Source organism: Gadus macrocephalus, chromosome 6, assembly GCF_031168955.1.
Source record: "Gadus macrocephalus chromosome 6, ASM3116895v1".
Classification (NCBI taxonomy): Eukaryota; Metazoa; Chordata; class Actinopteri; order Gadiformes; family Gadidae; genus Gadus; species Gadus macrocephalus.
Genome location: NC_082387.1, coordinates 13497442 through 13512308, shown reverse-complemented (window position 1 = coordinate 13512308; position 14867 = coordinate 13497442). Strand labels below are relative to the sequence as shown.

Below are 14867 nucleotides of genomic sequence, written 5' to 3'. Positions count from 1 at the left end.
ATAAAATGTATGGGTCTGTACAAATTCTGATTGGACAGACGGACAGGGGTCATAATTCTCTACTGATGTGCTGTTGAGTGGACCCCTCGTTGTAGGGAATTGATATGCATGTTTTTGCGTGTTGCCTGTTATAAGAAAGAAACAGTTAGCCAAGACGGGAGACTGATGGTTGGTCTGTCTGTAGATTTATTTGATGGGGGCTAATGTAACAAATTACATAGTTAATACGACCATTTCCGGAAAGGCATACGCATCTATCTTAGTACATTTGAACGAAAACATTAGCCAACATTAACCGCATTGGTGTGATCGCACTTAATTAACCCTGTTTACATTATTCACCCACAGAATGACTCTTATCTCCACCGAACAGAGATATCCTTTTCCTACATATGACCAGCATGAGGAAGGGATACAGTTATTTATATGTTGCATAATTAGCTATAGACAGTTTAATGAGGCGACTTAGGGGGCTTAGACTTGAGAACACAATCCTAATGTATAGCCGTAGAGTAACTTGATCTGGGAAGGGAACCTAATACACTGTTACAGGCATTTTATTATTGGTCTAGGCAAGAAGGAGACAAGACTCTTGCTGACACCGTCAAACTGATCCCTTATACTCTGAAACCATTGAGTGAGAGCAAGAGAGTGAGGGAATGAAAGAGGGCAAGAGACAGAGGGAGAGTGAGAGACAGTCAGTGAAGGGGAAAGGAGAAATAAAGAGAGGGAGAAAGAGAGTGAGCCGTACAGTTGGAAGAGACGGATGTTATCACCAGGGAGGTACGACCAGGGGGTCTGCTGGGATATAATACAGCTAGTGAGGGGTGGACAGGTTGTGAGGCGCAGCCTGTCCGGTCCGACTGACTTCACCGTCATAAGATACTACACTGCATTGTTGCCAGACTGCTGTCCTCCATCTCTCGTTTCAGCACCGCCCACGCTACTTCCGTCCCTCTGCAGTCTTCAGAGCACTAGCGAACTAACACACCATCTCATAGTTCTGCCCCGGCCGGATAAATGGCGACGAGGCCACTTGTGTCTACTGGCATGACTTGTGAAACTTGCCTGCAGATTTGCAAATGCTGAAACCCAACCAAATATTCTGTGTGGCTGAAAGACTAGGACCATTTGCAAGGCAGTGTTAACCTTTAAAGTTCAGCAGACAATGTCCAACCTCAACCGTTTCTTAGTTCCTACTGGCCGGGGGAAGTGGTGAGGGCTGGTTGCGTCTTTGTGCTTGGAACGCACCTGAAATGGTTGACCACGCCCGTCATGCTGAGGAAGGACAAGACGAAGGAGCCGGGCCGGCGGTCGCTCTCCCTGATGAGGTAGCTGCCGGGCGTCTTGGCCTGGCGCAGCCGCTCCTCTGCGATGGTCCGATCCAGCTTGCCATGGTACCACCTGGAGTGAAGGGATGAGCGGAGGGGGGGACGAAGTTAGAGAGAGAGGGTGAGACCGAATGTATGTTTGTGGAGGGAAGCAGAAGGATCACACCGCCACATCCCCAGTGCTATGAATACCAGGATGGTTTGAGAGGTGGAAATTGAGGTTGAATGCTGCTTTGAGCTCAAATGTTTTTTTCTGTGTTTGTTCCTGCGTGCCCAAACAGCTTGTGTACACCAACTGCCTCTTAATCTAGGCCACCACGGTGTAAATTAATGACAGTGGTCCGGTCAGGGCCCAGGGTCCCCTTAAGATTAATTGAGACATGATTCTGCATGTATTTGTAAGCGACACTGGCTATGGCCACGCCCCCGTCAGCTTGGTAAGCCGGGAAGTGTCGATCTGCGTCGTCATGCTGAAGGCAGTCCGGGGCTTATTCCGGTTTTTTAATGAGTTAATGAAGCCTTGTGCTGAGATCCTGTAATCCTGATTTCCCTAATCCTGTATGGAAAGTCATTTGAAGAGCAATTTAACCCAAAACCGTATTGTTTTTAGCGTGGTAATATGTCTGATTCGATCTGCAATGTAGTATTTTATGCCGTTTTATAACTTTTTTTATAACTGAAATAATACCTGATTTAGAGAGGGTTGAGCTACTCAGACACCTCGAGTATAACCCCACGGTGTGTAGTTGTGTGGGTGTGTGGAGCTCGTTCTGGGAATATGTTGGCTGTTTTGCGTCCTAGTGAGGGCTAGGCTTCCCGGACACCTATAGTATTACTCTGCGGTGTGTGTCGCATTTCATAAACAACATCGTCATTTTAACGCTGATACAAAATGAAGTAACAAAACAATGCAGATTGCTATTCATTTCTGCACAGAGACTGGCTCTATGATGGTGAAATATCAACAACAACTCAACTGTGCACACAAATTACTATTGAGGATGCTTTTAATGCACTCGCACTGCAGTAATCCTCAATATCATAGCCTACGAGGAGCAAATCATTCATTGAGGGTGCCCATACAGTGAAACAGCAATACAGCACCCAACTGAAACACCGTTGCCGGACAAGTCCAAACACCTCTTGAGGTTCTTGGATGACTTCATGGGGTGGAACACCATCAAGCTCACACTTAACCAAGAGTCTGCTTAAGAGCTGACGGGAGCTGAATAATAAAGCACAGTGTAATACCTCAGACAATTCGCTGTTATCGAAACAATCGACGATCATCAGGCCCGCTAAACCTCGGCCTGAGCCTTAGGATCAGCAGTATTTGAGTGTATAGAATATTAATAGACTAAGAAATAAGCATAAAAATGCTGATAAGGACAGAAGCAAGAGGCAGTAAGTGCAGTAATAGTGCTCAAAATAATAACGTGTGCACGGATGTGTTGGTTGTGCATTTGCATACAAAGTTATTTCAGCAAACAATTTTGGGAGGCCGTCAGACTCAGAGTCATTACTATTTATAGAATCTTCCCTACCTGTGAGGGACAAGAACATTGTCTAACCGAATCACATATCACCGGCAGATTTATGCATTTAGGTCTGGAATTGCCAAAAGGAGGGTTATGCAAGATGTACGAAACAACCATGCACTAGACAGCACTTCTCCCTCCTGGCAGAGAGAAAAACAGGTTAAGAAAACATGAGTCTAGCACACTCTACACTCAAGCCACGGAAGTAGACGGCAATATTTTACCTACAACCCGTCTCCAAAAAGAGAAAGTGCACCCCTTCTCTGAAACAAGAAAACGCAGGAGGGGGTAGAAGCACTGAGGGATTTTGCACGTCTGACACATCCACTACTGGTTAAGGTTTCAGCACGTCGGGCTCACTTGGGGGGGGGGGGGCGCACTTGCCAGACGGGTGAAGCATTAACACACTTATCCAAACAGAGACAAACGGCATCACTCAGAGAGGTGGGACACGAGAAGCAGGGAGAAGATGAAAGAGGGGTTCTTGTGGTGCTGCCGTACTCAGCAGACCCTAAGACAAGTCAACACTGCTCTGGATCCACAGAGGACTCACTGACACTGAAGAAGATGAAGGAGGAGGAGAAGAGAGAAAAACGTAAATAAATAAAAAGCGAGGAAGTGTGTGAGTGTTTGTGCGGCGGGAGGGAGACTCTCTGGGAGGTAGAGGAGGAGAGACTGAGTCGGGGGTATGTGATCGGCCTTGGGGAAGCGGAGAGAAGAGAGAGTATTGTGGAGCACAGACGAGTGGCCACTGTGTGATTAAGAGAGGCCGCGGAGCGGGGACAAGTGATGCTCCAGGGGGAGAGTGAAGGGTACACACACACACACACACACACACACACACACACACACACACACACACACACACACACACACACACACACACACACACACACACACACACACACACACACACACACACACACACACACACAGTATGCCGTAATGCATGACATATGGGTTATAATTACGGTGGTACAGAATAATTTGATTAAAATAGGTCAGCCCACAGGAGAGGAATAGAGTAGTAGGGGTATGATGAATGATAGATGGGCAAGATAATTTTGTAAGGGTCAGATTCAAGCAACCCGCAATTTGAAAACAAAGTGGGGCCAGTTTAAGGCTGGTGAAGTGACTAAATATTCTAAATAGTCTATACTCAGGTGCCAGTGGCATCAGACTTATGTAGGATGGCTTCTTTGTGCCTCGGATCACTAGAGGCTCAAAATTCTTTGAGAGATCCACCCACACAAATCCATAAATAGCAGGTCCTTAGGCAAGAAAAATATGATTAGTCATTCTTACAAACCAAGTAGCAGTGTTTATAAACAGCTGTCTGTACCACATAGGGAAAGCTGGAATGGACCATTCACGCCTTTGTCTTAAGAGGCTGTTCACGTTTGTTTTGTGTGCTATGAAGTGCCTGCTGTAATGTGTCCACTCACTTTGCTGTGCTCGTTCACCTTGCGCTCTCATAAAAAATTTACTTTGCAAATTATGTTGAGCTCCCACGATTGCAGCTGTGCATTAAGAATAGGGTATAGTATAGCAAACTACTATATATCTAGCAAATTGTTTGGTCTAATTGTAGGACCTTGACATGGTTTTGAATATAACATTGTTTTCATTCACAATAAAGTTGCTATTGAGAAAGTCAGTTAACACAAAGAAGGAAAACACTTCAAAAGAGCAATCAAATCTTGAAGATGTACCATTTCATTGGAAAAGGGATGCATGTTTAGAGCTTTATTGACCCAAAAAAGACACAGATCTAAACTGTAGATCTGTGTAATATAGTGAGGAGTGGATAGAATACCAGATGAAAGTCAAGCGCTAAGACTTAATCAGGCTCTGTCTGAAAGTAAGAACGGGTGCATGCCGATATCCCTACAAAACACAATATACAAAAGACAACAATTATACTAGTTGGGGTCCAAGTTTAAAGACACCATATAATAAAAAAAATAAAACAATATTTGTGCAGTCAGGAGGGGAGTGTGACGCGGTCCAGCGGTGTGTATTTATAGAGGATGAAGTGTCCTCACTTGTAAAGCACTTTGGATTGCATCATCTGCCAAATGAATAAACGTGAATGTGGCCATATTGCCATAAAGCACTTTTATGTGTCTTCCCCAGACAGGTCCGGTTACGAGCAGCAGAACGCCTCGCTAACATACCACCAAATTATACAGATTGCGCCTACGTCCAGAGAAAAGTCAACAGTCAGGTCCACTGCTGTGACTATGAGGTGAAGCGTGTGCATCACACAGGAAGTTATGCAGGTTTACACAGGAAGAAAGTGCTAATGCAGCTAGAGACAGCTTTCTATAGAGGAAGCCCCTGAGGCTGTTTCTTCCTGGGATGTGTTGTAAAGATAGTCTGCTGTGGCAGCAGTTAGAAGCCGGCTGAGACAAGCCACACATGTCCCGGAACTTAACTGGCGGGCCGACCCTGTGCTTCTAAGTTAGTAACGCAAGACCGTAAGGCAGGGATCTTAACGTGTTGTGTTGCCAAAAGCATATTGTAATATTATAGTCATGTTGCTTAAAAAGGGAAGGGGATTTTGATTCAGACATGCTTTCCTCGCCATGTAATGAGTCACGCTTGCATGCTTACATGTTAGTGTGAATAAATCCTGGAAAGTGTTAATGAATTATAGAAGTGAAACATAACACACTTGTTCCGTTAAGAGCACTTGAAAAGCATGCTAAAATTAATATTTTACTGACCCCAGCAGAATATTTGTGACCATGTCTCTGGTTACTTATCAAGCCAAGCGTTCTGAGTCACATTTGAGAATCACATCGGAATTTTCTATGGAAAATGTTCCATGGGAAACGGACAACTAAATATATTTAAACAAACGGCATATCTCATCTAGTGCTTGAGATCACATTCCAAACCAAGTAAATTGGCATCAGGTTTAATTTAGAGATTTTAGGTCATTGTAATTTCAATAACGATGATAAATTAAACAGGATTATCTAATGCCGTGCTCGGATCAGTCCAGGTCTCGGGACAGGATTTTGCCAGGCTACTATCAGATTAGCACACGGTGGGGCTTCGAGCAGTTTCCAATTCCCTAGAGGTCGTAATCATGAATATGTTAATCATAAAATCAGAGAAAAGGGACACAGTCATCAAGCAGACGTCATCGCCGTGCTATAATTACACTGCTGACTTCCAGCTCAATCAATGTGACCTCCAAGACACCATTTATGTACGGTCTGGGGATGGTCGCCGGGGCCTGATGGAGAGAGAGAGAGCGAGTGAAGCCGGTAGGCTTGCTGTGATAAATGGGCTGGTTACACGAGGCACTGCAGCGGCGATAAGACGTGTTGCTTCCAACAGCCAGAGGAATGCCCTGTCGTGTCGGTGCACGAACCAACACACTTAGCTCTAATGTTCTACTCACTAGAGTAGCGCGGCTCTCTGGGCTAGCAAGCCAAATACTGTTGGAATGCAGGCATCAGAAGAATGAGTCCAAATCGATCAGGGCATGAAAAGTCACATCTCTCATGTTCTACACAGAGGCGGATATAGCGGCTGTGTGTTCAGCTGTTTTAAGCGCAACTGAAATTGTTAACCCTAAAAGGGACGTCATCAGAGCTGCAACTTTTGACTTCAATAGCAGGAGGCTGTGGTATGGACTCGGAAGTCAGAATGTGGTTTTGGCTTTCTTTGCCGCTTCAATTGCTTTCCTGTTTGGTGAATATCGGTTCACCAAAGGTAAATAGATGTATAAAAAGGACAAAGCTTCAGTAGTTCATCTCACAAGAATGAGCCCCAAACAAAGCAACATATCCATGTCCAAATCACTTTATCCTGTGCACTAGCTGTACAAATGTAGAGCTAATTGTAAAAACCCTCACCATCAGCATCATCTAAAACGTATAACAGCGACCAAATCAATAGCTTGATAAACAGGCATGTTATTTCAGCATGTATAAGTCGGGAATGGACCTTTCTGCTCCGTTTTGTTCAGATTAAAAAAGGTTTCAATCAAGAGGCAGGTGTGGGGAGGGGGCTGGGGTAGAAGTTACGAGAGAAGTAGGAATCTGAAAGAGACGCCAGGGATCTGAAAGAGACGCCAAGTCTCAGAGGCAGAGGGCCGAAGACATTATTTGCTCTGAATAGATCGAGATGAACAGCGGCTCTCAATTTCTATCTTAACCTCTGTCTAGCCCTCTCATTAAGCTGCTCTGTGCACTGCTTTGCTCCCTTTTTTTTTTTCATTATTTTCTTCTGTCTCGAACATAACCATAGACCTGTCAGATCTCAGAGTCAATGGGTAATGGAATTACATTACTTTACATTAGTCTTTCTTGTGCATGTTTTCTTCGGATCAATGGCCTCTTTACCAATCCTGGTAAGGGGAATGACGGATAAATCAATATAGTTTTGGTGTGCAGTTTTAGTTGTGTAGGTTCGTCCTGTGCGATGAAATTGCGATGAAGAAACTTTCACTAGAATCTCCACTGTCAATACAATTTTAACCCATTCTAAAACAAAATGTAACCAAAAAGCCACCAGCAGAATTGTGCCTTTTGAAGAACACAGAGGACTTAAAAGATCTATACACATACCAATAAAATAACCCAATATGCAAAACGTAAAAACAGATACAATGGATTTGAGAGTGTCAGACTGCTTCCGCCAGCTTCTCAGTCAGCAAGAAGCAGGGAAGGGTAAATTACCAGGGAAGTGGAGACAGGGGCAGGATGCCCCACTTACTCAGACTTTGCCCTGCGCTGCATCTCCTTTGTGCACGTTCGGCAATCTCACAGGAGGCGGCCGCACCACTGATGCTGATGCTGCTGTTGCTAGTGATGCTGGTCGGGTTGAAAGTAAGTTGGAGTTTGCGGAATAACGTCAGAACTCTGGTTCAGAAAACAAAGCGGTCTTGAGCTTAGATCCTTCCAGGGCATGTTGCTTTGAACGAGCTGTGGTGGCCCTAACGCAACCATCTCCGTGTGCTAGTGAGCGGAATGGGACCGAACGAGACGGTGGACGGGAGGGATGGGAGCGCGGTGAGACATCACATATGTTGGGAGGAGCCTTATCAGTGAAGTCAGGCCAACCGGATGGCCACAAATCTGCTTCTCTCATCCTCCTTCTGTTCCCATTTGAAAGAAGACTTCTGTACCTCTTCCTCCCTCTCTCTGTCTCTCCCTCCCAACATTTTATGTACCTAAGCATAAGTTAGTTATATACGGAAAGAGGTAAAAGGTAACAGTGACCGGAATTGACTTGGTAGCGCTCATCAATTTCAACAAATCGATGAGTCACATAAAATATCCAAATTTACCACACACGAATAAAGTAAGAAAAGCATATCGACGACAAAATTAGATATGGATTTAAACATCAGATTGTTGCATTAGATATGGTAATCCTGATAAGCTTTTGTTTGAGTAGGCACATTTTTTTCTATGCATTAAATAGAAGCTTGCAACGCTGATATAATCCAATTTTGCTTGACATCATTGTTTGCATTTTCTCACATTAGCAATTCTTAAATTACGCATTTCCTTGACAAACATAGATTGCGGTCCAGAAGCCTGTACATAGATGGGTTTAAGAGAACAAGAAAAAAAAAATTACATGTTGTTATAGCAATAGTGGTCTCATAAATACTGTTGGCATTCATGCCTCATTTAATAGTTTACAATTTAGACTAGAGCCCAGCTACTGCCACCTGTGTAGACCCACGTCCAAAGAAATATCAAGACCAGGTTTGTTATTTTCAAGAATCGTACAAAGATTCATTCTTTTGGCTGTAAATTAATAAATGAGAGGTCCTCTAATGTAAATACAACAAAGGTTTAGCAAAAACCTACCGAGCAATCATTATGCAAATAGTTTTTCCTTAACTACTAAGCTAAGTTTGTGTGTTAGAGATTCCACAGAGGAAAGAAAGAAAGAAGAAGGGGGCGGACTATGGCATGGTGTGGCAGCAGCTGAAACACTGTTGTGCTTTTACACATGACAACCCTCAACAGTGTGTTACCTGAGTCGGGCTGCAGAGTGACAGCAAACAGGGACCTGGCTGACACACACAAATGGGGAAGGAAATGGGACAAGACCATTCATGCATCTCAAGCATTGGTTAGTCTGAATGTGAAGCTACCTGCCCAGGGAGGCAGCCAAGCACAATGCCATTGAAGCAGATCATAGCTATATGGCCTCACTTTAGTCTGAATTAATTAAGAATCGAAGTCAACAGTCAGCAAATCAGGGGGAGTGATGTAAATAGAAAGCACGTTTCCTTCAGACGCAACAATGACAAAGTAACTGAAATGAAAACACAGCAAAATCAGACGTTGGAATTCCTTCATTCAATTTAATTGAATATTAAAATGAGTATGGTATATATTTGTAGTCTTTGGGCGCTGTCAAAGTCAAGTACAAATGCTTGTGAGGATTCGGCAAAGGCCACAATGTGTGGCCCAGAAGTATGGAAAACAGGATGCAGTAGAGAAAAGACAGGGGTGGTGGGTATTGCAGGGGCATGACAGGACATTGCGTAACATGTTGGAAATGCATGGAAAACATAGTCTAGGCCTTATCAATGCACAAACCAGAGCTCTCCATGAACATGCCTAGATGAACAGGTCCACAAGATAAATAGCCCATGTAATAAAGCTTGATATGAAAACATAACATCGGCCAAAAGGTTTTACTAGTGAGGCCACCTTGTGACCATTGTACCATTAAGATCCAAAATACTACACATTTTCCAAAAGCAGCAGTAGTCTGTATTTTAGTACTGACTATTCAAGGAATCTCAAAGGCTTAGGGCAGTAAAAGACAGTCCTGCTGAGCTCACATGTCATCAAATCGGTGCAATGACTTAGTCCATGCCAAGGCCAAAAATACCTTTACATTTATTTATTATCCTGACATTGACGTGCGGTTGACAAGAAATTTTGTCGGTGGTCTTCTAGGGGTTTTCTTCTTAGCTTGGAAATAGTCACAAACAATGTAGCCCATACACACATAAGTTAGGTGCCTTGATCCATGTTTTGTAAAAAAACAATAAACTGTATTTGCCTCACATGACAAATAGCAATAATGAAGTGTGTGTGCTCTAGCAGGTTCCAAAGATGTTTCAACAGTTAGGCCTAATCCACAAAATCGAGCAAATGCATTCACACAGCTTCAACTTCAAAATTCAACTGTACACACACACACACACACACACACACACACACACACACACACACACACACACACACACACACACACACACACACACACACACACACACACACACACACACACACACACACACACACACACACACACACACACAGCCTTAAGGGAAGCTACTTAGGATTGAAAATCCTCTATAATCTTCGTGGAAACTCAAAATCAACTACTTGTTTCCCAGCAGGTTGTTTGTTTTAGATTAGGCGGTAGACCATCGATTTCTATTCGGGAAAGAGAAGAACTCCATACAGCCACCTGGAATTCACTCTCACCTCTTTGTTAAGCTATTTATAGCATGAATAATATTGCAACAGCCATTGTGTATTTTAAAGTGTTGTGAATAGTCTTCCAAGCTCAACGGAATAAACACACACACAAACAGATACACAAGATTCTCCCAGTGGCGTCACACAAAAGTGCTAAGCCCAGGACCATACAATATATCCAACTGATATTTGGAACAATAACAAATTGCCATTTTGAGATTCATATAGGGATTGCATAATACAGCCTTTAAAGCCAAGCGTTTTTAAACCAGTTTAATATAACTGGCTCATTAGTAGCCGGTGTGTTATAGGGGTTCCATAAAGGAGGGGATGAGGCACTGCCTTCCCTGGACATTAAGCTTCCAATTTATAACAGTGCTGCTGGTCCACACAGGCTATATGATTACCATCAACCATCAACCATAGATGTGATAATAACTGTATGCATGCAATTGTCTACGTCCAAGCAAGAGGCCTTAAGAAGACAATTGTGTAATGGTGTCTTATGTATGTGAAAGAAGTTGAAACCTCGATGCATCCACGATATGTGTGCTCTCTGCCGCCAGAACAGACTAAATCGGCCAGGTTAACTGTAACTACCATGCTGTTTCCTGCTAGAACAAGGCAATGGATCGGTAGCTGCAGGGATGACCATGCCCCTCTCCTACAAAGCCGAAGTGCATTCTGATTTACAAGGCTGCTGGCCCAGCAAAAATGTGTGCGTACTCTTACAAAATTTCTGATTTCTTGCCATAGGAAAAATTGCTCAAATGCAATATACAATAGTTCTGAGTTGTTCTCCTATTGAAATGAAAAAAATGTCTGATACTTGGTTGATGCTAGAATGATTTGAAAATATCCTCTCCTATTAAACCCCATCGTAACTACTGCATCAATGTCTCTGTGTGACGTATTAGCGTCTACAGAATTTGTGTGAAGCTGTGTCTTAAAGTGAAATACTACACAAAAATATAAAATAAGGCCTACGGTGGGGGCATTGCACATCACCATGAGACATAGCTTAACAATATCAGATGTGTTTTAGCCTGTAGCATGACTTTAATCATACATGTTCATTTGAGTCATTTTACTGAGGAATCCTAAAATAGGCTAGTAAATAATCACTCGGTTAGCAAATAATCACATGGAAATGATGATTAAACATCACTGGACTATGAGATTATACATTTGTATTTATAATACAACGTTGGACGTTTGAAAACCGATTTTGCATTCTGAAAGTTTTTTAAAGAGGAAACATCACAATATTTAGAAACAGATTGACGGAAATTGACAAAAAAATTGAAGTGTTTTGTAATTACAATATCCTAGTACATCTCAGATGCCTTACATCCTGTCACTCTGTATAGAAGACGTCTATGTTTAATAGATTATGTGTAATATATTGCCCAAGAGCACTGGGTTCCTATGTAACCCTGCAGAGAAGAAGGCTTGGCTGTCAGAATAGATCATTTGGGACATGCAGAAGGCTGGGAGACCCTTGGCTAAACTAGGTCGAGATTATACAGCGAAGGCCCGTAAAACCGGATATCCCTTTCAGAAGACCCCGCGGTCTGGCCAAACGGGCAAATGAATGAGGGCAGTGTGCCATTTCTAGCAACAGGAGACGCTGTACCTGTCTTTGTGGCTTCTTCCAATCGCATTTGTTATCATCACAAAAGGTTGAACATTATGTAGGCCTAAAAGGTATCTAGGAGGGGCATCTTAGGGCTACAATGCATCATATTTAGAATATCTGTCCGAAAAAGAACAGGGTAGATACAGCAAATGTGATGTAATCATTTGTTTGACTGTAATGTCGCCCTAACCGGAATTGGCTGATAAGTGTCAAGTTTGTCAGTGCCATGCCTTGTTGTGTTGAAAATGTCAAGTGACATGATCTGGAACAAATTGTGTTTGTTACCCTTTTTGTCCCTGTGGTTTGATTTTAGTGCTTGCATGAAGGTTCGCTAGTTTATTTGGACAATATTTAGTTAACTTGGAACTAATGCTCAATAAGCCAGGGGAAATGTGGTCAATACAATGTTGAAAAATAATTAACCAGAAAAAATATAATAATTATGTATTGTCAAAATAGCACTGGTATGCTCCTTAACATGTATTTGTAGTTTTGCTGCAGTTGGGAGGAAAAATACTGAGGGACATCCCTATAATCTAATTTCTGAATTTCACAGATGGGAAATGTTATGAATTAAACTCACAAATCTAAAAAGAAAGAAGGAAAACACGACTAAACTACTTTCTACAATCAGTTCCTGAGGGAAACTGAGTGGACTTACTTGACCCTTCCAAAAGTATGAAGTGCTTAGTGTGAGGATGTATGTGGCTGATAAACATCGGACCACAAGACAAAACAAGTACTATCCTTGTCCAAGTGACAACTGAGGTACTGTGTTGGTGTCAACCTTGCAGAAGCAAAAACAAGATTCTTAAGGCTTTCAGACACTTGTATCACAATGTAATTTTCGAAGAGGTACTACTCTCGAAGACATTGATTCAAAGACCCAGCCCTTAAAAAAAGGTTATTCATTCGAATAAAACATTTTGAAGTGCTTCCCTTACTCTTCCTCTGTAATCTGACAGGGTGATATAGGGTTGCTCCTAAAATAAAAGCTGAATCCACACTCCTCCTCCAGCCACTTCCATATCTCACAGTATGTGGGCCAGAAATGACACACTCAGCACTTCTCTAATGAGACTGTAACAAATGGGAGGACCATTTAGCCAGCTTATAGGCACACACAATTGTACAATAGCCTAAAATACATGAATGTTCAATGCAACGTTGACTTGATAACAAAATGATGACAAATGTTCACAATGTGCTTGCTATGCTCTACAACTAATCTAGCAGGTCTTGAGTGTAGTCAACTTCTTTAAAATAATAATGTATACGATGTATAACATTTAGAATTAAAGCAAGGCACATGATATGTTATCCCTGTGTAATAAATAAAAATATCGAAATGAAAAGATAAAATAAAAAATGATTTGTGTTTTGGTAAAGTCTCCCAGCAGTCCCATTTTAGCATTTTCCTACATTTTCCTACATTCCTACATTTTGTGTGAGCAAAGGAAGCATCTTGTCTGTCAGTGAAAGAGAGATATGGAGCAAACTAGAGAATAAATTCGGGGCAGCAGAGCAGGCCAAACTGGGAAGGGGGTGTAACCACCACGCTTCTTTAAAACAACATAGCACTGTGGATGTGAATGAAAAGGATTTAATGTGACGTTTCCATTGATATATTCTTACTGGTTCGTGGGTGGCGCTGACAGGGGGAACACCACCTCCTCTTCCTCGTATTCTGGTCCATCTTGCATGTCACTCTCATCCACCGTTCCCAGTACCCCGCAGCCTGGAGGAGGTGGAGGAGGGGGTGGCAGTGGGGGAAAGAGATTCAGCCCATCCGGGCATGAAGATGTGGGTGACATCCGGCAACTTGGGTCATCCGAAGTGGGAGAACACATGCCGCCCACGGTTCCTGAGCTTGTTCCAAGAATAATTGAATGCCCACCACTCCCTGTTGCGGACATTTCTCCCCTTGAAACGGGATATATTATGCTCATATCGGGAGGAGAGTCTGGAGAGGTGTTGGAATTCTGGCGCATGGCTGGCTCCACTACTGGTCCCAGATCAGTGACTCGCACTCTGGTGGACTTAGAGTAGTACGGGAAATGGGCCGTGTCGGGCCCTCCGCTGCCTGCCACCCCTGTCCCTGTTGACACTGATCCCGTCTCCTCGCTGCCGACCTCCGCAGCCATCATGTTCACGAAATGTGGCGAGGGAGGAGGGAAAGAAAGTCCAGAAGGGAACCTGCCCTTCCCCTCTTAAACGCTGCAGCGCACCCTCCCCGTCTGGGGGACAAAAACACGAAACCAAAAGTTTCTTGAAAACACGTTTAGCTTACTAGCCCAAGTAGCCAATCCGCTAGCGTCTCTTATTTCCCCCTTTAGCGGGCGCTAGCTTTAGCCACACAGGCGCTAGCTACCGGATAGCCGAGCTAGCGGAATTGCTAGCAGTCCTCAAAACACTTGATGAGTTCTCGCTTTGCTAGGTCTTCATTGTTTCCTGAGTTTAAAGTTCACTCGAAAATAGTATTACAACACTTCAACTTAAATACCGAGAGAGGCTAGTCGGGAGCATATCAAGTTTTCCCGTTGTTTCAGTCCTCTCCTTGAGTCACCCAAGTCCACTTGTACTGGAGGAGTGTTGTTTTATTGTCACGGTTGTAGTAGTATATTCCCGTTGTTTTTTCACCCCCACTCTTGTTTTGTTTCGCTTTAGTTCCGACCGATCCGTGTTGCGTCCGCAACTAATCCACACGCGTAATGTTAAAGCGCGGAGGTGGCGGGTTCTGCTGACAACATAGACCCCTCCAGGTTGGTTCAGAGGAAGAAGACGTGTTTGGTTATTGCGTACACACAAGCTGTTCGCCCTTGTTCCTCGGCTCCGGGGCTGGTGGCTCCGCTGCTCCTCTGCTCTCTCCCCTCCCTCCCTT

The 14867-nt window shown here is 43.4% G+C and overlaps 1 protein-coding gene across 3 annotated transcripts in view; it reads right to left on the bottom strand.

Annotated features, from left to right (window-relative positions):
• LOC132459626 (ras GTPase-activating protein 1-like) overlaps positions 1-14867 on the bottom strand; it is a 26946-nt gene extending 12079 nt beyond the window's left edge. Inside the window, exons 1-2 of one of the 3 annotated variants that reach the window (XM_060054273.1) lie at positions 13622-14867; positions 1252-1404 (exon numbers count right to left, since the gene is read on the bottom strand). In XM_060054273.1, the coding sequence (XP_059910256.1) occupies positions 1252-1404; positions 13622-14133 (665 nt within the window). In that variant the 5' untranslated portion in view covers positions 14134-14867. Of the gene's footprint in view, positions 1-1251; positions 1405-7603; positions 7983-13621 lie in introns of those variants that run through there. The other 2 variants (XM_060054274.1, XM_060054276.1) reach the window with 2 other exon arrangements.